The 26,630-nt window shown below is 34.3% G+C and overlaps 1 protein-coding gene across 3 annotated transcripts in view; it reads right to left on the reverse strand.

Moving 5' to 3' along the window:
- Window positions 1–26,630, reverse strand: part of LOC144313759 (ankyrin repeat domain-containing protein 26-like) — a 115,191-nt gene that overhangs the window by 37,515 nt on the left and 51,046 nt on the right. For all 3 annotated transcript variants that reach the window (XM_077896999.1, XM_077897000.1, XM_077897001.1), the window contains 8 exons: window positions 16,717–16,750; window positions 16,236–16,377; window positions 11,524–11,737; window positions 9,664–9,847; window positions 8,770–8,907; window positions 5,633–6,589; window positions 3,991–4,143; window positions 376–446 (listed from right to left, as the gene is read on the reverse strand). In XM_077896999.1, the coding sequence (XP_077753125.1) occupies window positions 376–446; window positions 3,991–4,143; window positions 5,633–6,589; window positions 8,770–8,907; window positions 9,664–9,847; window positions 11,524–11,737; window positions 16,236–16,377; window positions 16,717–16,750 (1,893 nt within the window). The remainder of the gene's footprint in view (window positions 1–375; window positions 447–3,990; window positions 4,144–5,632; window positions 6,590–8,769; window positions 8,908–9,663; window positions 9,848–11,523; window positions 11,738–16,235; window positions 16,378–16,716; window positions 16,751–26,630) is intronic.

Raw genomic sequence — 26,630 nt, forward strand, 5'->3', positions numbered from 1 at the left:
TCTCCAGGATCGCGCCCTGGGCCAAAGGCAGGCACCAAACCGCTGCGCCACCCAGGGATCCCGGTCTTACATAATTTCTTAAAAATTTAAAAAGTAGATTTGGCAATTGTGCCATTTTTCTGGATGTATTTCATAATTAATGTACAAAATTTAAAGATCATAAGCAAAAATTATGCATTTCAATATCACGCAAAGCTGAAATTTTTACCCAGCTAAACAATGATGTATTTATCATAATGGATATATTTCTTATACTATACTACTTATCTGCTTTATAAATACTCAAGTTATTTTCTGTGCTGCTTTAAATTATCTCTGCCTCTCTGTGTGTCTCTTATGAATAAAGAAATAATCTTTTTTTAAAAAAAATTATACTTTTGTATGTGATCTTGTGACTTCTCAATACATCCTACAGCCTCTGTATATCGATCCTGTGCTTCACGTAACTAAAAGAGAAAAGAAATACTTTTAACTACTGACAATCTAGTATAAATCATAACCTGTTAAACAAAATTTCACTGGACATAGACACTCTACATACTGATTTATGGTTACAGCAGAATTGTACTGCTACAATAGAGACCTATATCTACAAAGCCCAAAATATTTACAATCCCTTTACAGAAAAGCTTACTGACCACTCTTCTAGTATTAAAACATAACATTTTTAATGTTTTTAAATTATGTTTTATCAGTAGATATACATATTTATATATTGTTCAAAGGAGGAAAGACAGGAAATTACCTTATAGTAAATATTTCTAATTTTCTATTCCCAGCACCACAATTATAATTTTAAATATTCACATTTATAAATGACCATGGTTATCCCAGTGATTATAAAAGTTAACATGCTACTTTCAGTGACAATCAGATATTTCAAGTAATAGTATAAGAGGCAGTATCTTAGTAGGAAGCAGAATATGCCTGGATCTGAATTCCCAACTCCTCTGGGTATTAGCTGTGTGACCTTAAACAAATTATTTCAAATTTCTGCATCTCACTTTCTTCATCTGTAAAATGAAGATAATAATAGTATCTACCTCATTGTGATGCTGGTAAGATTAAATTAGGGAATATACATGAACTACTTAGAAGAGTATGTGGCACATACCAAATTCTAAGTGTCTGCAATTAGCATTATTGTTGTTGCTGTATTTTATGTTTTAACAATACTTGATATTTTAGGCAGATAGCAGGCCAATGGAAGTACTCTCTTACACAAGTTATATTGAAATCATTCTTCATACTACTTACTGAAAGTGGTAGCAAATGGGGAGCATGAGGCCCAGGATGTAGCCTCAGAACTCCAAAAAAAATTTCACTAGGGATGCTTAGGTGGCTCAGTCAGGCATCTGCCTTGGGCTCAGATCATGATTTCGAGGTCCTGGGATTGAGCCCCCCCACATTGGGTTCCCTGCTCAGCAGGGAGCCTGCTTCTCCCTTTCTCTCTGCCCCTCCCCCTGCTTGTGCACTCAGGCACCTTTACTGTCTCTCACAAATAAAATCTTTAAAAAAAAAAAAACCTTTTACCAATTCCACTAGCCAATGGTACTTTCTTCCACTTACAATAATTTTAACTTACTTCCTCTCTATACTACTCAATGAACAATACTCATGGACTATGGTGCAAACAGTAACTCCTAGACTGATTGTTAAATAACTTACATGACCATCAGAGGCAAGGTAAAGCCACTGACATGGAAATAATGGACTCTTGCTAAACCAATGTTCCCAAATTGTTTCATGTTCATATTGTTTATCTTAGCAACTGTTTATGTTAGAGGGCTTTAGCAAGTACTCTGATGAGTAGAGATTTAGGCTCTGTGGTGTGGCATATCAGAAAAACTGTCCCTAGAGGCACCTGGTTGGCTCAGTTAAAAGAACACCTGACTGTTAACATTCAGGTCTTGTTCAAGCCCCACAGTGGATGTAGCAATTACATAAACAAATAAACTTAAAAGAAAAGAAAACCTGTCCCCAGAACTTTATAGTTGGTAAAGTGCTGTAAATCTGTAAATCTCAGTTCTGGCTGCATAATGAAGGAAGGCATATTTAGACTGTTTTTCCATAATGAAGGCGGGAAAAACAAGCATCTGTTTGAATACATTGTCTTATCAGATTAAATGCTTTTAGTTTTACATTTAATTGCTTAAAATACATTTAGGATACAGCTTTGTTATGTCAATGTTTTTCTATCAGAAATTACGCTATGTATAAAGTACTTAATTTTATCCTAAAAACTAAGTTAAAATATTCTTAAATTTATACAAGGATAGGTGTCATACATATAAATATAAAATATTTTCCCTCTTAGATACGTTTGTACATAGACAAAATTGTCATTCATGAAAAAAATAAAAACAATGTAAAATAAAGGACTAAACTGGTCTGTACAGACTGGATAACAAGAGTGAAAAAAGTATGTTCAAGGGGAGTTAGAATAGTTAAAGAAAGCCTCTTGGAGAATAAGAGACAATGAGCCAGGTCTCAATAGTGTAGGATTAGGCAAGAGAAAGGGAGACTAAAAAAACAGAAAGGGTAAAATGAATAAAAGGCTAAGAGATGGTAAAATCAACCTAATTAACTCAGAGGATAAAATCTGATGGCAGAGAAATACAAACAGATGTCCAGACAACAACTAAATCAATGTTCACTGCAGCATTATTAATGGCCACAAAGTGGAAATAACCCAAAGGTGCATCAAATGATGAATGAACAAGGGCTTTAGCCTACAATGGAGGACTGTCTGACCATCAAAAGATGAAGCACTGACATATGCTAGAACACAGGTGAACCCCAAAAACAGGAAGTGAAAGAAGCAAGTCACAAAGGACCACACATTGTGTGACTCTCTTTATATGAAATATTCACAATAGGCAACTCTATAGAGACAGGAAGTAGACTCTTGGTTGCTGCAGGTCAGGGGCAGCAGCTAAGGGTTTCTTTCTTTTTTTTTTATTTAAAAGAATAGTTTTATTGGTGTTCAATTTGCCAACATATAGAATAACACCCAGTGCTCATCCCGTCAAGTGCCCACCTCAGCTAAGTGTTTCTTTTCAGGGTGATGAAAATGCTCTGATGGCAGTGAGAGTCGCACAACTCTATAAATGTACTCAGAGACAACTACACATGTTAAATTGGTAAAGTGTATGGTAGATGTATTATATCTCAGTAAAGTTTTAAAAAAATCCAATGGCACCACCTAGATAATTTTCTTAATTCTCTCTTTTGGGTGTATATACTATACATCATCTGAATTTTTCCATGCATTTATAATATATCTAAAAGGAAAAGAAAACGATGGAAATGCCTCAGTTGCATTAGTCATAAAGTAACCTTTCTGTAAAAGTTATCCTGAAATCAGTACAGAGTCTATATCTATCCATAAAAGTGAAGATGAGAAATAAGATGATTTTCCAAAACATTCCATTAATATCTTCTGATTTTAGCTAGCTCGCCTCATCATGGTAATAGAGATATTATTAAAAAGCATTGTTTAGGGCACCTGGGTGGCTCAGTTGGTTAAGCATCCACCTCATGATTTCAGCTCAGGTCATTGTCTCATTGGTGGTGGGATTAAGCTGGCCTGGGGCTCTGTACTCAGCAAGGAATCTGCTGGAGAGTCTCTCCTTTTCCCTGTGACCCCTTCCCACTACACATGAGTGTGCATGTATGTGCATTCTCTCTCAAATAAATAAATCTTTTAAAAAATTTGTTTAGCAGGAAAAAAAGTCCCTCAATTTGTGTGAATAATAATTGCATAAGTCTCAACTTTCCTAGTAAATGCTATAAGCAAAAACATATAACACAGATAGCAGAATGGAAAGTCAGAATTTAATAAATAAGTGCATGGTGAAGACACTAAAATTATGCTAAATTAAAATGAAAATACAAAACAAAGTGGTCCATGGAAATTAGCATTCTACAACACTTTATATTATTTAACAGCTACAGACAAACTGTTGACATGTTATATTTAATACATACCTGACTTTTGATTTGATCTAATTTCTTCTTTAAATCCTGTACCTCATCTTCTAAATTAATACGATAATGCGATGTAACCTCCAATGAAGCCTCTGACATAGATTGTTTTTTCAGGGCATCAGCCAGTTCTTGTTGAAATTGTCTCATAACTACCTAATAAGACACTTCTGTTACTGATTTTATAAATGATCTTATTATTATGTTAATAATATGTAATTCTAACATATGTACTTTATCACCACATACATCAACTCACCTTCTTTTCCTAAAATGTACACACTGCTGTTTATTGAATTTGGCTAAAGATACAAAAAGTGTTACCCTCCTGCTTAGTCAGTGTTATGTTACTTAGATAATTATTTCAACCTCACTACCCATTCTTTGTTGATGAATTTGCAAAGCTTCCCAGCCTGCTGAAGTCTCAAAAAGAAATCAGTATATAAGTGAGACTAGCAGTGGTAAATTCTACATTAATGAAATGTTTTCTCTCTTTTTTATTAGAGGCTTAAATTAACTTCCAAGTTCTTCACATAGTCAACCCTTTGCTCAAAACCTTCCAATAGGTTACTATCTCAGAACAAAAGTGAAGTCATTCTAATGGCCTTCAAGCCCCCTACATAACCTGGCTTCTACCTCCCTCCTTGACCTCAGCTCCTAGGGCTCCCTTCCCTGCTCATGCTCATTCCACTCCTGCTACACAAGAATCCTGCCACCCCTCAGTAGCTGGAAATGGAGATCCAGGGACAAATCAATAAATCACAAAAGTATAATTTTCTTTGTATTGGAAAAATTTATGCCCAAATGATAGTTAATTGAGTTTTGAAATGAGCAAATTATTTGAGTTATTTGAGTTTTGCTAAAACTCACCACAGTTATCCCAAATTATGATTTGATGAAAAATAGATGCCTTCAAAGAGTCAAAAGGTCATAAGAATAAATGATTTGAGAGTAAAAAATTAAATTTATATAAATAAAGATAAAAGTATGCTAACCAAAAATGTATAAAAGGCTACCAAAAGAAAAGTACTGAGATACAGTATCTACACTTCAGTTCATGTGACAAATCTGGAATTAGCTGTCAAATTAATCCACTTAATTGAACTTCAATTTCAAAATACTCATTTAGGTATGAGCCTTTCCAGTTTTCTGTTCATCATGGTATTAAAATGTGGTGACAATAACTACAATTATTTTAGTAGTATTAACACTAAATTATTTTTTTAACACTCAATTACTAATATCAGCCTACTTTTTTAAAAAATTTATAACTTAACCTCTTGAAGTTTCATACATGACATGGCATTTTTAATCAAATTAAAGCACCTCTTAGGTCTAATTTTTATTTGCTGGATACAAGTACGCTGACTTACACTCTCTATATTTTTTATGCTCAACTAGATTCAAAATTGAGCCATAATCAATCAGGTCATGAACTCAGGGTCATGAGTTGGAGCTCTGCACTGGGCATAGAGCCCACTTTGGATTCTCTCTCCCCACTCCCACTTAGGTGCAGGCACATTCTTTATCTTCAAAAAAAAAAAAAAAAAAAAAAAAAAAAAGAAGAAGAAGAAGCCATAATCAAGCATTACTTTGAATTTTCTCTCAGGAAGCTTGAAAAATATTTGTCTTTCTGAATACTTACTTCCCTTTCTTCTTTCTCCTTCTCATACTTATATATTCTTTCTTTTAAATGGTTACATTCAGTGATTAACTCCTTATTTCTTTCTTGCAGTATAACACTTTGTTTTTCACTTTCAGCTTGAAGATTTCTTACAATAACCTGAAACTGGTCTTGGATATCAATTACAGTCTTTTCTTTACAGTCAACTTTGCTGTAGGCATCATCTATTTGCTGTCGGAGCAACATATTTTCACTTTGTAGTTGAGATAATCTCTCTTCTAAGGATCCCTGCTTTCCAAAGTATTTATTCACTTTACTTTGCTCATTTTGATACTTCTGTTCAATTTCCTTCTTCTGACACTGGGTTTGTTTTAGGTTTCTTTGTACATGTTCTAAAGCCAAAGTCTTTTCTCTGAGAGCATCTCTTGTGTGATGCAGCTCAATTTCTAGGGTATTGAATTTACTTTCAGCTTTAGAAAGTTGCTGAGAAAGCACCTCATTGTTATCTTTTAGGTTAGACACATCAAAGTTCATTTTGTCCTGTAAACGAAACCACTCATCTTTTGCTCTCTGGAAAGCAAGTTCTAGGTCTCTTTTTGATGCCTGACTTTGATCATGATCTTGTATAGCAGTAGCAAGTCTAGCTCGGTATGATTGAATTTTTGCTTCTAGTCTTTCTTTGTTTTGCTTTTCATTGTCCAGTTGAGAGTGTAGCATTGTATTCTCAGTTGTCAGAACATTGAGCTGTCCCGTATATTGGAATACTGTATTTGTTAATGTTACCTCATTCAGTTTTATGGTCTTTTGAAGACTGTCATTCTTTTCTTTTTCAATTTCAATGTCTTCACAATATTTCTTTTCCTTTTCCTGATTCTGGTTCCTTATTGTGTCTATTTCCAGTCTTAGCATGGCAATTTCATCCTGCAACATGCGGTTTTTATGTAACAGATCTTTTGCTTTTTCATGAGTAGGAGAAGCCTAAGTAAAATGAGAGTCTTTTAGTTGGAACTCAATAAAATGACATCATGATTTTCTCTGAAATTAAAAAATAATCTCTGTTTATACAATGAATAGGTTGCAGTAAGTGGATATCCAACTAGAAAAACATAAAGTTGGATTCAAGCCTCAAACCTTTATACAAGCATAAATTCCCCAAAGTTCAAAAATGTAATTGAAGACAATGAATGCATGAAAGGAAAAAAGAAATCATGACAAAATTCTAAGAATCTCAGAATTGGAAAGGTCTTTCTCTGATTTACAACAAACTCAGAAGGCCTAAAAAAAAAAAAAAAGACTAATATATCTGACTACACTAAAATTGAGTTTACTCTCTGATATCGAACACAGTCCACAGGAAAATACTTAGCTCTGCATATATTTGGACAGATTAATTTCCTAAAATTATTTTTTCCTGAGAATATTCCATAGATGTTATACTTTTGTAACATTTCTATAGTCAGTTATAAGAATTATATCTACTGATAAATGACAAATCTAGGCATCATACTATAAACACTTCTGCATACATTAATGATCTCTTTTAGTTATCATAATTCCAGAATGGGGAGGTTAAAAATACTAAGTGAGCTGCAGGACTTTCCCCAGGTCTTCGTACTCCATTACTAGTGTTTTGCACCAAACTGCAGCTACTTCTCTAATGTAAAACATAAATACAAAAGAAGCCTTATATTTCAGGAGTGGCTGGGTGGCTCAGTCAGTTAAGCCTCTTCCTTCAGCTCAGGTCATGAAAAGGTCTTGGGGTCCTGAGATTGAGCTTCATGTCAGGCTCCCTGCTTGGCAGAAAGCATCCTTTTCCCTTTCCCTCTGCCTGCCACTTCCCCTGCTTGTACTCTCTCTGTCAAATGAATAAACAAAATCCTTTAAAAAGAAGCCTTATATTTCAAAATACCAATGCCAAACAAGGTAAAATTTATACAGCTCCTAAAATATCACGAGATTATCTGTGGCTGCAATAAATTTTATTTCCTCTTCAGATGTTTACACTGGCAATAAATGCAAAATAGGGGAAAATACACTGAGCTATTTTATTAAGAACAAAATACTAATCAGTAAATTTTCATTAAGTATATATTACAGCATTTGATTGTTTCAAAAGCTCCTTGTAATGAAATTGGATACTACTTGGAGCAAATTGTTAACTTTTCACAAAAGTACGAGCCTAACATCCAAAGTAAGGTCTCTGAACAGGCTATACTTTTCCTCCTGTTCATCAGTGGAAGTGTGAAACTAACCTCTCTATGAATATAGAGGTGGTGAAGTAATTGCCAAAACTAAAACCTATGTTGTTAATAGCAAGAGTTTTGAGCTTATGGAAAGCTCATCAATTCCTATGGAAAATAATAAAAACCTCTTCTTCAGATAAGGATATTATGAATGTCACTATTTGACCCTTGTAGACAAATGCATTTAAATTAACTAATGAAAAATAAGGGCAGCCTTGGGTGGCTCAGCGGTTTAGCGCCACCTTCAGCCCAGGGCATGATCCTGTAGACCCGGGATGGAGTCCCAAGTCAGGCATCCAGCATGGAGCCTGCTTCTCCCTCTGCCTGTGTCTCTGTCTCTCTCTGTGTCTCTAATAAATAAAAATTTAAAATTAATTAAGTAATTAACTAATGGATCAAAATGCAACTCCCCTCACTTCACTCCCCAATATATATATACTTTATATATACTGTATATGTATAAAAAATATTATATATTTATTAAATATTGTATTAATATATATTTATCGGGATCCCTGGGTGGCGCAGCGGTTTGGCGCCTGCCTTTGGCCCAGGGCGCGATCCTGGAGACCTGGGGTCGAATCCCACGTCGGGCTCCCGGTGCATGGAGCCCGCTTCTCCCTCTGTGTCTCTGCCTCTCTCTCTCTCTCTCTGTGACTATCATAAATAAATAAAAATTAGAAAAATATATATATATTAAATATAAATTAAAAATATATTTTAGAAATATATTTATATATTATATATATACAAATATATACACATACTTTATATTTTCCTCTATACTTCCCATGATGTACAGTGTTGTTTTTTAAAATAAATATACATATATGGAGAAAAATAATAATTCCAATATACAGATATATACATACAAATACACACACACATGTACTTCAAAATAACTAAAGAAAATACCTCAGAATTCATTTTTGTATGAGATATTTCTATTTCCTTTCGTTTGCAAAGGTGATTGTTTAGAATTCCATCTTGTAATATTCTGGCATTCTGTTCTTGAGAGAGTTGCCTCTGAATGTCATTTCGCTCTTCTATAACCTAGAAACACATTTTCATTAGGAGTTTGGATCATATGATTAAAATAAAGTCAAAAGCCTTAAGAAAACTTAAAAAAAGTCTTCAAAAGTAGTCTTTTAAAACAAGGATTTTTATCCTGCATGAATAATTCAAATTTTAATTGAAATGACAGCTAAATGTGTCATAGAGTAAAAATATAAGTAGACATAGTATTGTGAAATAAAATTTCTTTATAAAACATTTAACTAGTTTCATCATGGTCTCAAAGCAATTTAGCCTCTATTTTAACATAAAAAAAATCCAAAACTGGGGCACCTTGGTGGGGCTCAGTGGGTGAAACATCCGACTCTTTTTTTGGCTCCGGTCATGATCTCATAATATCAGGGTTGTGAGATTCAGCCCCAAGTGAGGCTCTGTGCTCAGACCAGAGTCTGCTGGAGATTCTTTTCCCTCCCTCTTGCTCTACTCTGTCCCCCTGCCCATGCTCTGTCTAAAAATAAATAAAATTCATTTTAAAAACAAAGAAAACGAAAGCCAATATTTATTGGCTTTTATCTCAATTTACATTCAATCCCTTCATTGAGAAAATATACATACAACATATATGAGAAACCAAGAATTCCAATAAGGTAATAATTTTAGCTATAAATATAATGGTTGTTCCTATTAGGATAAAATTAAATTTTTAATCTATTTCAAACCTAATAATATATATTAAGTCAAAAGGATATTATAAGAAATATTGATGGAAATATAAAATTCTTGTCAAAAATTTACCTGATTCAAATTGTTTTTTACACTCTTCAATTCCAGGTCTAGTGTTCTAAGATTAAGCTCAAGTTGTTGTTTCATTTCGACTTCTTTACTATATTGCTCTTCTTTATTTCTTAATTGCTCCCTAATTTTTTCATATAACATATCAGCACTTTTTCTCTTTTCTTTTTCCTGTTTTAAGGTAAATCTGCAAATAAATGTGTTCATTTTAAAATGTGTTTTGTTAGCAATAAAAAGTTTATTTTATAATCTGGTTCCAAACATGTTGTTTCATTATCCAAATGAAATTTTTATGTTCTCAATTTTTTTCCTTTCTAGGGCTCATGTTTTTAATTTCTCACTTCAATCTCTTCCAAAGGATAGACATAGATATATATACAGTTGAAAAGAAAGAATGAGAAAGCATTATACCATTTAGTAACTTTTAGTCAGTAATAACTCTGGTAGTTGTTGTAAGGAAAGGAATTCTGAAATTATTCAGGAAAGTTAGAGTTGAAGATTACCATTTTCCCCACATAGTCATAATTACTCTTCAAATAGGATAGATAATTTAGTTACTAACTAAAAAGAGAAGTTACTGTTTATCAACAACTTTATAAATTCACTAGAAATAAATTTTTACTTCATAAAACATCAAAGGTACCTCTAAAAATAATCTACAGTGTAAGACAGCATCTGCACATGTTGTTTACACAACATACACCTGCAGATTACTGTGATCCAGCAGTAGACTAGGGAGTCTAATATTTATTGCCCCATACTTTTTATGGTTCTTCTTTTGCAATATTCTCAACCTTATTGATTATTATAAATTTTATAAATAATTTGAAAACTCCTTTTAGAACACAGGATCCATATTAATTAAGAATAAAGAGTAATATGTGCTTTCAGCATAGACTTTTGAAATAATTTTCTTTACATGAGAGAAATGTTGAAAACACTTAACCATTAATCATTTTCCATTTTACTTAATAGCCCCTGCATATGTTAAGAATAAACCCAAGTTTAAAAATTTTTTCTGTCTTGAGAAAAATTGACCATTTTACACTGTTGGTGGGCATATAAATTATTATTTTTTTAATTTATTTATTTATGATAGTCACAGAGAGAGAGAGAAAGAGGCAGAGACACAGGCAGAGGGAGAAGCAGGCTCCATGCACCAGGAGCTCGATGTGGGATTCAATCCTGAGTCTCCAGGATCACGCCCTGGGCCAAAGGCAGGTGCTAAACCGCTGCGCCACCCAGGGATCGCATATAAATTAATATAAACTTTCCTGAAAACAATTTTAAAATATGGATCAGAGACCTTCATTAAAAAATTTATACTTTAACCAAACAATACTACATTAAAGAACTTATTCCAAGTAACCAAAACTGTAGAAACAGAATTAAATAAGACATTCCTTATAGCATTAAAATATAGAGAAATGAAAAAAAAAATAGAGAGAAATGTAAAACAACCAAAATTCAATTTGTTAAATAATGAGGTCTCCATATGGTGAATTTCTATATGGTCATTAAAATTATGATTTGGAATATACATTAAATTGTTAGAAGTATTCACTGTTAAGAACTTGCTATATTATTTCAAAGAAACTCATACTTCACATTACTAAAGAAGTTTTCTTCCCTATAAAATCCCAGAAGGCAAATTAACAATTACAAAACTTCTCCTACACAACTATAGTATAAAAGTAAATATTTTAAGGGGTTCCTGGCTGGCTCAGTTGGTAGAGCATGTGACTCTTGATCTCATAGCTGTGAGTTTAAGCCCCATGTTGACTGTGGAGCCTATTATATATATATAAAAAAAGTAAATAGTTGAAATATTTCCAATATTTCCTTAAAACCAGGATGTCATACCTCAAACTGCAGAGTTCTTGTTCCCATTCCACTTTTTGATGCTCTAACTGTGATTTCATTTCTTTTGTTTCTGATAGCTCCTTTTGTAGTCCATTAATCTTATATCCCATTTTTTTAATTCTTCTTATAAGTTGTTCACAGTCATTTTTTTTAAGTTCTATTAATCTTTCATATGAAAGAATTGCATCCTGGATTTTCAATAGACTAACAGAATCTACATCAGAGGGAAAACAAAACCAGAAACAAAATATATGAGGTATCTGGGTGGGTCAGTTGTTAAAGCATCCAACTTTTGGTTTTGGCTCAGGTCATGATCTCACGGTTTTGGGATTGAGCCCAGCATTGGACTCTGCATTCAGCACAGTGTCTGCTTAAGATTCTTTACTCCCTCTCTCCTTCCCCTTCTGTTTCTCTCCCTCACCCCCTGCTCATTCTCTCTCACAAATTCATTATTTAATAAAATAAAATATATGAGTACTTTTTGCATATAAAGGACTGTGTATTTTCACATTCATTCATTCATACATTAAACAAATATATATTAAGTAACTTCAACATAAAGATATTATAGGGGCACCTGGGTGTCATGGGATTAAGCTCCATGTTGGGCTCCCTGCTTAGTAGGGAGTCTACTTCTCCCTCTCCCTCTGCCTCTCTCCCTGCTCATGCTCTCTCTCTCTCTAATAAATGAATAAAATCTTAAAGAAAAGAAAACATAATCAAAACCTTTCTAAACTTAATGAAAACTATAATCTCACAGATCCACAAAAGATCTGGCTAGGAGAGAAGAAATGGAACTAAACTATTGTAATTTTTTAAAAGATTTTTTTAATTTATTCATGAGAGACATGGAGAAAGGCAAAGACACAGGCAGAGGGAGAAGCAGGCTCCCCGAGGTAGCCTGATGTGGGACTTGATCCCAGGACCTTGGGATCACAACCTGAGCCTAAGGTAAAGGCTCAACCACTGAGCCACCCACATGTTCCCTATTGTAATTTTCTTAAACTACATATGATGTGGTATAACATTACAAGAAGGTGGACTGTGATACTGGAGTCATATGCTTTAAACTCTAAAGCAATCACTAAAATAACATTACAAGAAGGTGGACTGTGATACTGGAGTCATATGCTTTAAACTCTAAAGCAATCACTAAAATAGCAAAACTAAAGAATTATAGTTATGTAAGCAAAGCACATCCATATGTATGTATGTATGTATACGTATAAATTAACTCATAAAAATTAGTTGATTAATCTAAAAGAAAGCAGAAAATGAAGAAAATGGGAACAAAGTAGATAAGGCAAATGGAAATCAAACAGGATGAGAAATTCATATCAACTGTATCAATAATCACATTAAATGAAAATGGTCAAAAAAAAGAAAGAAAATGGTCTAAAAGCCTCAATTAAAAGGCAGACTGTCAGAATGGATAAAAACAGTAAAAGCCAACTATATGCTGCCTATAAAAAACTCACTTTAAAGGTAAAGACACAAATTTGTTACAAGGACAGAAATATGATATACCACATTCACACTTGACAAAAGAAGGCTGAGCTTGAGTAGCAATATTAATACCAGACAAAATAGGTTTCAAAGCAATATATATTATCAGTAATATTTAAGGTCATTTTTTAATGATAAAGGATCAATAAATAAGCATAACAAACCTAAATGTTTATTAATCTATTAATAAGGTCAAAATACATAAGGCAAATATCAACAGAACTACAAAGAGAAACAGGCAAATTCACAAATATGGTCTAGGATTTCAACAGGCAGAAAACCAGCAAGGATATAGTAGACTTGACCACCACCATCTTTCTCAAGTATCCCATGGAACATTTCCCAAAAGAGATTATATTCTGGGTCATAAAATAAACCTTAATAAAAGGGTAGTCAAAAGGACTGAAGTCATGAAAGTGTGTTCTGTGACCACAAAGTAATCAAATTACAAATCAAGAACAAACATATCTCTGGAAAACACTCAAATATTTGCAAACTAATTAATGCACATCTAAATAACCCCTGCATCGGGGTACTGAGGTGGCTCAGTTGGTTAAGTGTCTGCCTTCAGCTCAGGTCATGATCTCAGGGTCCTGGAATCAAGCCCCATGTTGGGCTTCCTGCTCAGGGGAAGAGGGCTTTCCACTGCCACTCTTGCCCACCTATGCTCTCTCTGTCTCTCTGTCTCTCTCTCTCAAACAAATAAAATCTTTAAACAACCCTTGGGTCAAAGAAGTAATGAAAAAAAGAAATTAGTATTCTGTACTGAATGAAAATAAAAACACAATATGCTACAAATTTCTGGAATCCTCCTAGAGTAGCACTTATCTCAACATTTATAGCACTGAATGTATCTATTAAAAAACAAGAAGGTGCCTGTGTGACTCAGTCAGAAGTGGCTGCCTTTGGCTCAGTCATGGTCCTGGAGTCCTGAGATCGAGTCCCACATCAGGCTCCCTCCTCAGCAGGAACTCTGCATTTCCTTCTCCCTCTGCTCTTCCCCTCCCTATTGCTCATGTTTTCCCTCTCTCAAATAATAAAATCTTTTTTTTAAGTTCTCAAATCAATGACCTTTAGCTCCACCTTAAGAAACCAGTAAAATAGTAGTTAAAAAAAAAAAAAAGTTTGAAACGTATGGTTATATAGAAATCTGACAGAATTTTTTTAAAAACTACTAGAACTAATAAATGAACTCATCAAGGTTGGAGGATATAAAATCATTACACAAAAATCAACCATATTTCTAATATACCAGCAAAAAAACCAAAAAATTTAAAATATATTATTACAACTTCTTTGAAAAATAAATAATCACAGGTAATATCATAAAAGATAGGCTTATACACACTAAAAACTATAAAATATTGCCAAGAAAATTAAAGAACACTTCTATAAATGAAGAGATATACTCTGTTCAAGAGTTGAAAAGTTCAGTATTGTCAAAAAGCCAATTCTCTCCAATTAATCTGTAGATTCAACATAATCCAAACCTGATTTCCAGACCACCAGTGGTTTTGTTTCTGTTTTTGTTTTTCTTAGAGAATGACAAGCTGATTCTAAAATTCATATGGAAACACAAAGTATGAAAGGATCTAGAATAGCAAAACAACCCTGAAAAGAAAACTGGAGGACTAACACCACCTGATTTCAAAAATTATTACCAACTGGTAGTAATTAAAACAACATGATTTTGGTGTAGATAGGGCCAGAGAGATCAATGGGAAAGAACAAAGTCCATAAATAAACTCATACATATATGGCCAACTGATGCAGACAAAGATGCAATGGCATGAATTGGAGAAAATAGAGCCTTTTCAATGAATACAACTGGATATTCACAAAAGAATGAACTTGGGTCCATACTTTGCATCATAAATAAAAAAGAATACAAAACAGATCACAGATCTAAATTTAAGACCTAAAACTATAAAACTTTGTTTTTAAACTGCAAAGATTCTAATATAAAGCATGAGATAAGACCTTTGATGTTGTGCTAAGCAAAGATTTCTTAGATCGAAAGCAAAAATCCATAAAACAACAAATGGATTAACCAAACTTCATCAATAAGAAAAACGGCTCTTCAAAAGACACTGTGAAGAGAATGAAGAGTTACAGACTGCAAAAAAATCTTTGCAAAAACAATATAGGTGATAAAGGAACTGTATGTAGAATACACAAATAATTCTGAAAACTCATCAAATAAGAAAACAAGCAACCTAATTTTTAAAATGACAAAAGATTTGGACAGTTCAAAGAAGATATACAGATGGTAAATAAGCACATGAAAGTATGCTCCACATTATCAGTTATTAGGGAAATGTATATTACAACCATAATTATATATTATATATATATATCATATATATATATATATATATAACATACCCATCAGAATGGCTAAGATTTAAAAAACTGATAAGACTAAGTGCTCATGAATATATATGGAGGAATTAAAAGCCCTAATACGCTGCTGGTGGGTTTAGAAAAAGTACAATTATTTTAGTAAATAATTTGGCAGTTTCATAAGGGAATATAAAGGGACATGAGACTAAAGAGTGATGGATATGTTAACTGTCTAAATTATGATTATGTGTATACATGTCAAAACTATCAAATTGTACACTTCATACATGTGCAATTTAACTAAAGCTGTTGGAAAAAGAAAACCTCTATTATATGAAAAAACATCTAAAACAGTAGCTGAGACAGAAATGGAAAGACAGATAGGAACCAATACAAGATGATGCTAGCAGACTATGATCTTTCACCTCATAGCATTAGTAATAGCTAAGCTTTAAGCAAGGGAGTAACACAATGAAATGTAAATGTTTAAAAATGTATGGTAATTATGGTTGCAGTGTACACCAAGATCCTGAGAGGTGGAATGGCAGGGAAAACAGTCCTGAGGTTAGCTCAGTAAACTAGGAGAAAAATAATGGTAACCTGACCTTGGGTGAAGGCACAGAAGAGAAGCAGAGTTCACTAACACATCAAGTGTGCCATTCCCACATAGACAACTACAGTGGAAATTATAGTTCTTTGGCTGAGAGTATTCAACAGGTCTCTATTTTAATAAAAAACATATTTCTGAGATGAGTAGCTCTATAACACATCAGTGTTGTGTGGCACAGCGCTAGATGAGATGTGCACATATTACTACAATCATATACACAGAAAAAGGCTTTATATTTATACAACAATCCTACCTGTACAATCCATGCCAAGTTGTTCAATGAGCAACAGGGAACTCTTAAAATCAGAGTAATGCAACTTACAATCCTCTGAAGGTGCTTCAGATGACTGAGTTAAGTCATCAAGGTGTTCCACAGAATTCATTTGCTTTTTGACCTATAAATAAATAATACTATATCAAAATGTCATCCAAATATTTATAAAATATACTAAGTGTACAGAGATGATAAATATCCATCTTTTTATAAAAACAAAAGCATAGGTAGTTTTTAAGTGAACTGATTTTTATCAAAAAGACATTTATCAATAATTAGTGTTTCTGAATTTTTTGACAGTAAATGTCTATACAACAAAGGAAGATTTTCTATTTTTTTTCACTATGTCTTTCATAAAGTAACTTTTTGCCATGGAATAATATTTCTGATAAATATGAAATATCAAATAATAAAATATATCATAAATGAAATAAAATTATACATATATATTTTTTTTTACCTTGTTCTTTTCCTTAGACATTTTCTTTGCAGGTCTAGAAAAACAAATGATTCTTTTCAGGCAAATATTAAATATTTAAAATACAAAAAATATTTAAAGCATATCTAAGTAATATTAATGGTAATATTAACAAAGTATTAAATTTAGATCAAGGTGGAAAAAGTAAAGGAAAATCATATTACTTGCATTATTTGATGGGGTAAATATATTACATTTTTTGTTGTCATTTTCAATAAAAAAGTTTTTACTGGCACTAAATCAATTTGAAAAGTGCAAATTAACTTTTTTTATGAAAGAAACCCTTTTTAAATAATCATGATATTAGTGTTTTGAGGTTTTATTCTGTAACTTCTATGCATTATTTTGAACACTTTACATATCCTAAAGGTATTTTAAGCCTTGCACCAGTCCTATGAAGTAGGTAATTATATGAGGTATTTTACACAGGAAGAATATGAGGCACAGAAAATCTAAAGAACCTCCCCAAGCCCGTACAGCTGGCAGGAGCAAACCACCCAGAACTCAAGTGCAGGAAATGTCTTAACAGATACCCAAAGATTGGGATTGTCCCCTGCATATTTTTCAGACCATGATGCTTTGAAACTAGAACTAAATCACAAGAAGAAATTTGGAAAAATTCAAACACATGGAGGTTAAAGACCATCCTGCTAAAAGATGAAAAGGGTCATCCAGGAAATTAGAGAAGAATTAAAAAGATTCATGGAAACTAATGGGAATGAAGACACAACCATTCAAAATCTTTGGGATAGAGCAAAAGTGGTCCTGAGGGGGGAAATAAATTGCAATATAAGCATCCATCCAAAAACTGGAAAGAACTCAAATACAAAAGCTAACCTTGCACCTAAAGGAGCTGGAAAAGGAACAGCAAATAAAACCTTCACCCAGCAGAAGAAGAGAGTTAATAAAGATTCAAACAGAACTCAATGAAATAGAGACCAGAATAACTGTGGAACAGATCAACAAAACCAGGAGTTGGTTCTTTGAAAGAATTAATAAGATAGATAAACCATTAGCCAGCCTTATTAAAAAGAAGAAAAGACTCAAATTAATAAAATCATGAATGAGAAAGGAGAGATCACCACCAATGATTCACTATGACCAAGTGGGATTTATCTCCGGGATACAAGGCTGGTTCAACACTCATAAAACAATGTGATAGATCATATCAGCAAGAGAAAAAATAAGGACCATATGATCCTCTCAATAGATGAAAGAAAGCATTTGACAAAATACAGCATCCATTCCTGATCAAAACTCTTCAGAGTGTAGGGATAGAGGGAACATTCCTCAGCATCTTAAAAGCCATCCACAAAAGGCCCAAGGTAAATATCATTCTCAATGGGGAAACACTGGGAGCCTTTCCCCTAAGATCAGGAACAAGACAGGGATGTCCACTCTCACCACTGCTATTCACCACAGTACTAGAAATCCAAGCCTCAGCAATCAGGAAACAAAACGAAATAAAAGGCATTCAAATTGGCAAAGAAGAAGTCAAACGCTCCCTATTCACAGGTGACATGATACTGTACATAGAAAATTCAAAAGACTCCACCCCAAGATTGCCAGAACTCATACAGCAATTCGGTAGTGTGGCAGAATACAAAATCAATGCCCAGAAATCAGGGGCATTTCTATACACTAACAATGAGACTGAAGAAAAAGAAATTAAGGAGTCAATCCTATTGACAACTGCACCCAAAAGCATAAGATACCTAGGAATAAACCTCACCAAAGAGGTAAAGGATCTATACCCTAAAAACTATAGAACACTTCTGAAAGAAATTGAGGAAGTCACAAAGAGATGCAAAAATATTCCATGCTCATGGATTGCAAGAATGAATATTGTGAAAATGTCAATGGTACCCAGGGCAATTTACACATTTAATGCAATCCCTATCAAAATACCATGGACTTTCTTCAGAGAGTTGGAACAAATTATCTTAAGATTTGTGTGGAATCAGAAAAGACCGTGAATAGCCAGGGGAATCTTAAAAAAGAAAACCATAGCTGGGGGCATCACAATGCCAGATTTCAGGTTGCACTACAAAGCTGTGGTCATCAAGACAGTGTGGTACTGGCACAAAAACAGACACAGAGATCAATGGAACAGAATAGAGAATCCAGAAGTGGACCCTCAACTTTATGGTCAACTAATATTCGACAGGGGAGGAAAGACTATCCATTGGAAGAAAGACAGTCTCTTCAATAAATGGTGCTGGGAAAACTGGACATCCTCATGCATAAGAATGAAACTAGACCACTCTCTTGCACCATACACAAAGATAAACTCAAAATGGATGAAAGTTCTAAATGTGAGACAAGATTCCATCAAAATCCTAGAGAAGAACACAGGCAACACCTTTTTTGAACTTGGCCACAGCAACTTCTTGCAAGATACATCCATGAAGGCAAGGGAAACAAAAGCAAAAATGAATTATTGGAACTTCCTCAAGATTAAAAGCTTCTGCACAGCAAAAGAAACAGTCAACAAAACTAAAAGACAACCTACAGAATGGGAGAAGGTATTTGCAAATAACCTATCAGATAAAGGGCTAGTGTCCAAGATCTATAAAGAACTTAGTAAACTTAACAGCAAAGAAACAAACAATCCAATCATGAAATGAGAAAAAGATATGAACAGAAATTTCACAGAGGAAGACATAGACATGGCCAAGAAGTGCATGAGAAAATGTTCCGCATCACTGGCCATCAGGGAAATACAAATCAAAACCACAATGAGATACCACCTCACACCAGTGAGAATGGGGAAAATTAACAAGGCAGGAAACAACAAATGTTGGAGGGGATGTGGAGAAAGGGGAACCCTCTTGCACTGTTGGTGGGAATGTGAACTGCTACAGCCACTCTGGAAAACTGTGGAGGTTCCTCAAAGAGTTAAAAATAGATCTGCCCTATGACCCAGCAATTACACTGCTGGGGATTTACCCCAAAGATATAGATGTAGTGAAACGCCGAGACACCTGCACCCCGATGTTTCTAGCAGCAATGTCCACAATAGCCAAACTGTGGAAGGAGCCTTGGTGTCCATCGAAAGGTGAATGGATAAAGAAGATGTGGTCTATGTATACAATGGAATATTACTCAGCCATTAGAAACGACAAATACCCACTATTTGCTTTGACATGGATGGAACTGGAGGGTATTACACTGAGTGAAATAAGTCAATTGGAGAAGGACAAACATTATATGGTCTCATTCATTTGGGGAATATCAAAATTAGTGAAAGGGAATAAAGGGGAAAGGAGAGAAAATGAGTGGGAAATATTAGTGAGGGTGGCAAAACATGAGAGACACCTAACTCTGGGAAATGAACAAGGGTTGGTGGAAAGGGAGGTGGGTGGGTTTTGGGGTGACTGGGTGATGGGCACTGAGGGGGGCACTTGGCGGGATGAGCACTGGGTGTTATGCTATATGTTGGCAAATTGAACTCCAATAAAGAAAAATTTAAAAAAAAATGCTGAGAGTGAGAACCACACACCAAGAATACTTTACTCAGCAAAATTATCATTCAGAAATCAATAAAATCAAATCGATTAATTTGATAAATAATAGAATGAAAAAAATTATATGATCATTATATGTGTAGAAAAAACATTTGACAAATTCAATTTCTTTTCATGATTAAAAACTCCAAATAAATTGGGTACCAAAATGTCACACCTGAACATATATGAGAAGCCATAGCTAACACCATATTCAGTGGTTAAAAAAAACTTAAGGTTTTTCTTCTAAGTTCAGAACAAATCAAAGCTGCCCACTTTAACACTCCTAGATTCAACATGGTCCTCGAAGTCATAGCCAGAGTAGTCAGGCAAGAAAAGGAATAAAAGGCATCCATATCAAAAAAGAAGAAATAAAACTGTCTTTGTTTGCAGAGGATATGATTCTATATGTAGAAAATCCTGAAGACATCACCAAAAAGCTGTTAGAACTATTAAAGATGAAGGATATAAAATCAATATACGCAAATCAGTTATATTTCGATACACTAAGAACAAAATATCTGGAAAAGAAAGAAAAAGATCCCATTCACAAAAGCATCAAAAAAACCAAAATACTCAGGAATAAATTTAACCAAGGAGGTGAAAGATTTGTACACTAAAAACTAGAAGACATTGATAAAAGAGACACAAATAGGAAGAGGTCCTGTTGTTTATGGATTGGGAAAATTAATATTTTTAAATACCCACATCATTCAAAGCCATCTACAGATTCAATGCAATCCCTGTCAAAATTCTAGTGACAATTTTTTCAGAGAAATAGAAAAACTATTCTTTAATTTGTATGAGACAAAAAAGACCCCAAATAGTCAAAGTATTCCTGAGAAAGAAGAACAAAACTGGAAGCACCACACTTCCTTTTTTCTGTCACAAAGCTATAGTAAGTCAAAACAGTATGGAACTTGCATAAAAGCAAACATAAAGACCAATGAAATAAGGATGCCTGGGTGGCTCAGTGGTTGAGTGTCTGCCTTCGGCTCAGGTAATGATCCCAGGGCCCTGGGATTGAGTCCCACATCAGCCTCCCTACAGGGAGCCTGCTTCTCCCTCTGCCAATGTCTCTGCCTCTCTCTGTATCTCTCCTGAATAAAAAAAAATCTTTAAAAAAAAGACCAATGAAACAGAATCAAGAACCTAGAAATAAATCCATGCATATAGTCAACTACAAGTTGATAAGGGAGCCAAGAATATTCAAAGGCAAAAAGATAATCTCTTCAATAAATGATGCTAAGAAAACTGGATATTCACATGCAAAAGAATGAACCTGAATTCCTAACTTACACCACTCACAAAAATTAACCCAAATTGGATTAAAGATTTTAAATGTACAGCTTTAAACCATAAAGCTTCTAGAAGAAAAGAGTGAAAAAGCTCTCTGACATTGATCTTAGCAATGATTTCAGAAATGGCATCCAAAGTACAAGCAACAAAAGTAAAAACCGTGGAACAACCAATGTTTCTTTCTGCACAGCAAAAGAAACAAGCAACACTCCAATTCCATTCACACTGAGCATAGGGGAAGGGCAGGAAAAATAAGATAAAAACAGAGAGGGAAGCAGACTGTAAGAGACTTTTATTAACTGGGTCACTCAGTCAGTTAAAATTGCATCTGCCTTTGGTTCCAGTCATGACCTGGGTCACTCAGTCAGTTAAAATTACATCTGCCTTTGGTTCCAGTCATGACCCCACGGTCTTGGGAACTAGCCCTGCATAGGGGCTTCCTGCTTAGCAGGGAGTCTGCTTCTCCCTCTCCCTCTGCACCTCCCCCTGCTTATCCTCTCTGGCTCTCTCCCTCTCTCTGTCAAATAAATAAAATCTTAAAAAAGAAAAAGAGAGAGAGACTTAACTATAGGAAACAAACTGAGGGTTGCTGGAGGGGAGGCAGGTAGAGAAGATGGGGTAAATGGGTGATGGACATTAAGGAGAGCTGTTGTGATGAGCACTTAGTGTGCTTATATGCAAGTGATGAATCACTACATTCTACCCCTGAAACTGATAAAACAATATATGTTAACTAACTTGAATTAAAATAAAATCTAAAAAAAAAAAAAGAAAAAAAGAAAAAAAAAGCAACATAATTAAAAGGCAACTTACAGAATGGATGAAAATATTTGCAAACCACATATCTAAAAAACGGTTAATATCTAAAATATAAAAGGAATTCATACAATTCAATAGCAAAAAACAAATACTTCAATTAAAAACTAGGGAAGGCACCTTAATAGACATTTCCTCAGTAGATATTCAAATGGCCCATGGTACTGTTGTTGGTACACTTTCGTATAAATTGGTATAGCCCCTATGCAAAGCAGTGTGGAGGTTCCTCAGAAACTAAAAATAGAACTATCTTATGATCCAATAATCCCATTTCTAGGAACATAGCTGAAGGAAATGAAATCATTATCTCAAAGAGATATCTGCACCCTATGTTTATTGCAGCACTTTTTACAATACCCAAGACATGGAAACAACCTAAGTGTCCACCAGTGGATCCATGGATTTAAAAAATGTGATATATATTTACAAAGGAATATTTTTATCCACAAAAAAGAAGGAAACTCAGCCATTTGTGACATAAATGAACCTCGAAGGAATTAGGCTAAGTGAAATAAGCCACACAGAAATACAAATACTCTATGATCAGACTTGCATGCAGAATCTTAAAAAAAAAAAAAAAAAAAAAAATCACAGAAACAGACTGGTGGTTGCCAGGAGTAGGAAGCTGTGGGAAATAGGTAGATACTGGCAAAGAGTACAAACTTCCCCTTACAAGATTATTAAGTTCTGAGGGTCCAAAGTACAGGACTGTGATTACAGTTAACAAAACTATATCATATATTTGAAAGTTGCTAAGAAAATAGATCTAAATGTTGTCATCACAAAAAAGAAATGATAACTATATGAAGTGACAGAATTAACACTATTATCATTTTACAATATAAAAGTGCATCAAATTAATACAGGCATACCTTACACCTACACTGTTTTATGTCACTTATAATTCAATTTGGAAAAATTCAAAAATACTCATATGTAGTTATATGTCATTTGAAAATAGCAATAATCTGATTATTTTATTTTAATTTTGTTTGAAAATAAAATGATTTGGGGGCACCTAAGTGGCTCAGTCGGTTAAGTGACTGCCTTCAGCTCAGGTCATGATCTCAGGGTCCTGGGACTGAGCCCCCTATCAGGCTTCCAGCTGAGTGGGAAGTAGGCTTCTCCTTCTGCCTCTGCCCCTCCTTCCTGCTCCTGCACCCTTGTTCTCAATCTCTCCCTCTCTCTTCAAAATAAATAAATAAATAAATAATTTAAATAATATTTTAAAGGGAAAAAAGAAAAGAAAATGGTTTGGTAACTTTTGCATACTTTTACCCTAGTATCTAATCCTAATACGAAAAAGCTAGATTTAAGGGATGCCTTGGTGGCTCAGCGGTTGAGCGTCTGTCTTTGGCTCAGGGCATGAGCCTGGTCCCAGATTGAGTCCCATGTTAGGCTCCTTGAGAGGAACCTGCTTCTCCCTCTGTCTGTGTTTCTGTCTTTCTCTATGTGTAATGGATCAATGCCGTCTGGCCTCACTCACCAACCAAACAATGTCAGCTTCTCCCTCCTGAAAGATAGCCAATATGGGACAAAATCACTCTGATACACATGCCTTGAGTGCTAACCAATCAACAACAGTTTTACTCACATTATCATTTGCTTCAGATGATGACAAACCATTTAATTCTCTGAAAGTCTCCCAAATCTTAAACTCTACTTTTCCTGAAACCCTATATAAGAATTGAAGACTAAAAAAAAAAAAAAAAAAAAGAATTGAAGACTACTCTGTCAGAAAAGACAGTAAGTGATCAGCATAGTTCCCTCTTATTAAGCAATAAATTCCAACTTCATCTTTTTATTTCAGATATTGAGGGCTCAGAATCCTTTGGAAAGTTTTTAAAAGTCCTACAATAATTTACCACCATATTTCATTTTCCTTAATGAAACATAAATGAAGTTTGCTCTTCCTTTGTTCAATTCTACTATAATTAAGACTAACATAAATACCAGTAAAAGAATAAGTAGCAAGTAACCATAACATTAAACCCCCCCAAATCCAAAAAATGCAGATAGCTGACAGGTTAAATTGTCAGAATGGACCCATGTTAAACTTTCTTTTTGTTTAAGTGAGAATTGGTATTATGTTAAAAACAAGACACACGGGTTAAACTCCATTCACTCAACATTTATTGAATAGCATTATATATGCTAAAATGTTCTCTAAGCACTGAAGACACAGCCATGAACAGAAAAATCCTACTCATGAGTAAAGTAAACATAATAACAATAGACTACCCAGGCAAAATACACAGTATGAGAGGAGAAAAACTAAAGCAGAGAAATCAAATTTCGATGTGTTGCAGGGAAAGGGGTGGTTGAAATACTAGTCAGGATAAACCAAGAAGGGCCTTGCTGAGAAAGTGACCTTTAAGCAAAAACCAGGGAGAAAAGGAGGGAGCAAGGAGTAAGCCATGAGGATACCTGAGAGAAAAGCACTCCAGAGAGAATTACTGGCAAGTACAGAGGTATCCCTGAAGTGTTTATAATTTGAAGCAGGGTGGAGAGGGGGTGTGGGTGGGGGGGGGAAATAGTGAGAAATTCAAGTGTGGCTGGACAGAATGAAAGGGATAGAAAGTAGTTCAAATCAGAGAGAGAGAGAGGGAGGAAAGGATAGGGAGAGACCTGAGATGAATAAGTCATATAAGGCCTTGTAGGTATTAGAAAGAACTTCAGCATGTACTCTGAGGAATGGGAAGCAATTAGGTTTTGAGCAGAGGAGGACATAATCTGACTTATGTTTTAATAGATCCACTGTGTTTAGAATTAGTGGAAGCAGAGAAAAAAGAAAAAAACAAGAAGACAAATTAGTTGTTACAATAATATAGACAACACATGATAGTGGCTTGGTCATGGAAGATGTGTTTGGCTTTTGGATATATTTTGAGAAAAGACCTGACAAGATTTGCTGACAGATTAGATGTGACATGTGTGAAAAAGAAAAAAGACAGGAGTCAAAGACGATACCAATTTTTTTGGCCGAGCAACTGGAAGAACTGTCATTAACTCAATTAGGAAAGACAGGAAGGGCAGTATAAGAAAGAATATTAGTAGTTCAATTTTGGACATGTTAAGTTTGCCATACCCAATAGCTATCCCAAAGAGATATCAAGTAGGCAGTTTCATACAAAGGTCTGGAATTATGCAGAGAGATTTGGGCCAGAGACATAAACTTGAGGAGCATTAGAATATACAAAATAGTAAAAAACAAGAGAAAGAAGATCAAGGATTGATTCCTAAGACTTCAAGGTGTAAGAGGTGAGGGATGAGGTGAAAGAAGCAAATCAGGATGAGATATACAGACTAGAAAGGCAGGAGGAATCCAGGTGAGTGAATGATATCCTGAAAGCAAAATGAAGACAGAATTTTGGAGAAGAGAGTTTTCTATTGGGGCAAATATTGCTGATAGATTCAATAAAATGAGATCTAAGAAATTATGTCTAGAGTTATTAAAGTGAAAATCAAATGGTAACCTTTTTATTAAAGTGAAAATCAAATGGTAACCTTTTTATTAAAATGAAAATCAAATGGTAATCTGAAAAATCAATTCTGGAGTAGTGGGAGTGAAAATTAATAGAGTGAATTCAAGAATGGATGGGAGGGAAATGAGGATCACTGAGTACATGATTCTTTTAAGGATTTCATAGCTAAGTGGAACAAGCATGGGTGATTTAATTATCTTGTTTAGCTGTAGTTTTCAATCCTTATACAATGATGTAGAATTTTTGTAATATTTTGGAGTTTTTAAAATTATATACATGTAGCACTAATTTTTTTTCTTAATGCCAGACCAAGGGACAACTGGATGGCTCAGTCAGTTAAGCCTCCAACTCTTGATTTTGGCTCAGGATATGATCTCACAGTTGTGGGATCAAGTCTTGCATTGTGCTCTGCTCTCAGTGCCAAGTTTGCTTGTTACCCCCATGCCTCCCTAACATAAATAAATAAAATCTTGAAAAAAAAAGCCAGACCAAGACATCAAATAATTCACAAAATTATACAACCAAAACACTCCTCAAAACTTTTCTAGATATATAAGAGTATATAACCTGATTATCATTTTTCTCATGCTTAGAAAGACTATGGAAAAACTAAGTTTCAATAGCAGTATTATACATTTGATAAAAATCATTTAACTCTAAATTATCTTATACTATCTAAAATAATTAGTCATATTAAAATTCTATAAGTATAAGGGGTTTGGAATGCAGAAAGTATTGCTATTTTGTAAACTGAATTTTCATAAATTATATAATATGTAGTCACTATTGA

The sequence above is a fragment of the Canis aureus genome, chromosome 5 (assembly GCF_053574225.1).
Source record: "Canis aureus isolate CA01 chromosome 5, VMU_Caureus_v.1.0, whole genome shotgun sequence".
Taxonomy (NCBI): Eukaryota; Metazoa; Chordata; class Mammalia; order Carnivora; family Canidae; genus Canis; species Canis aureus.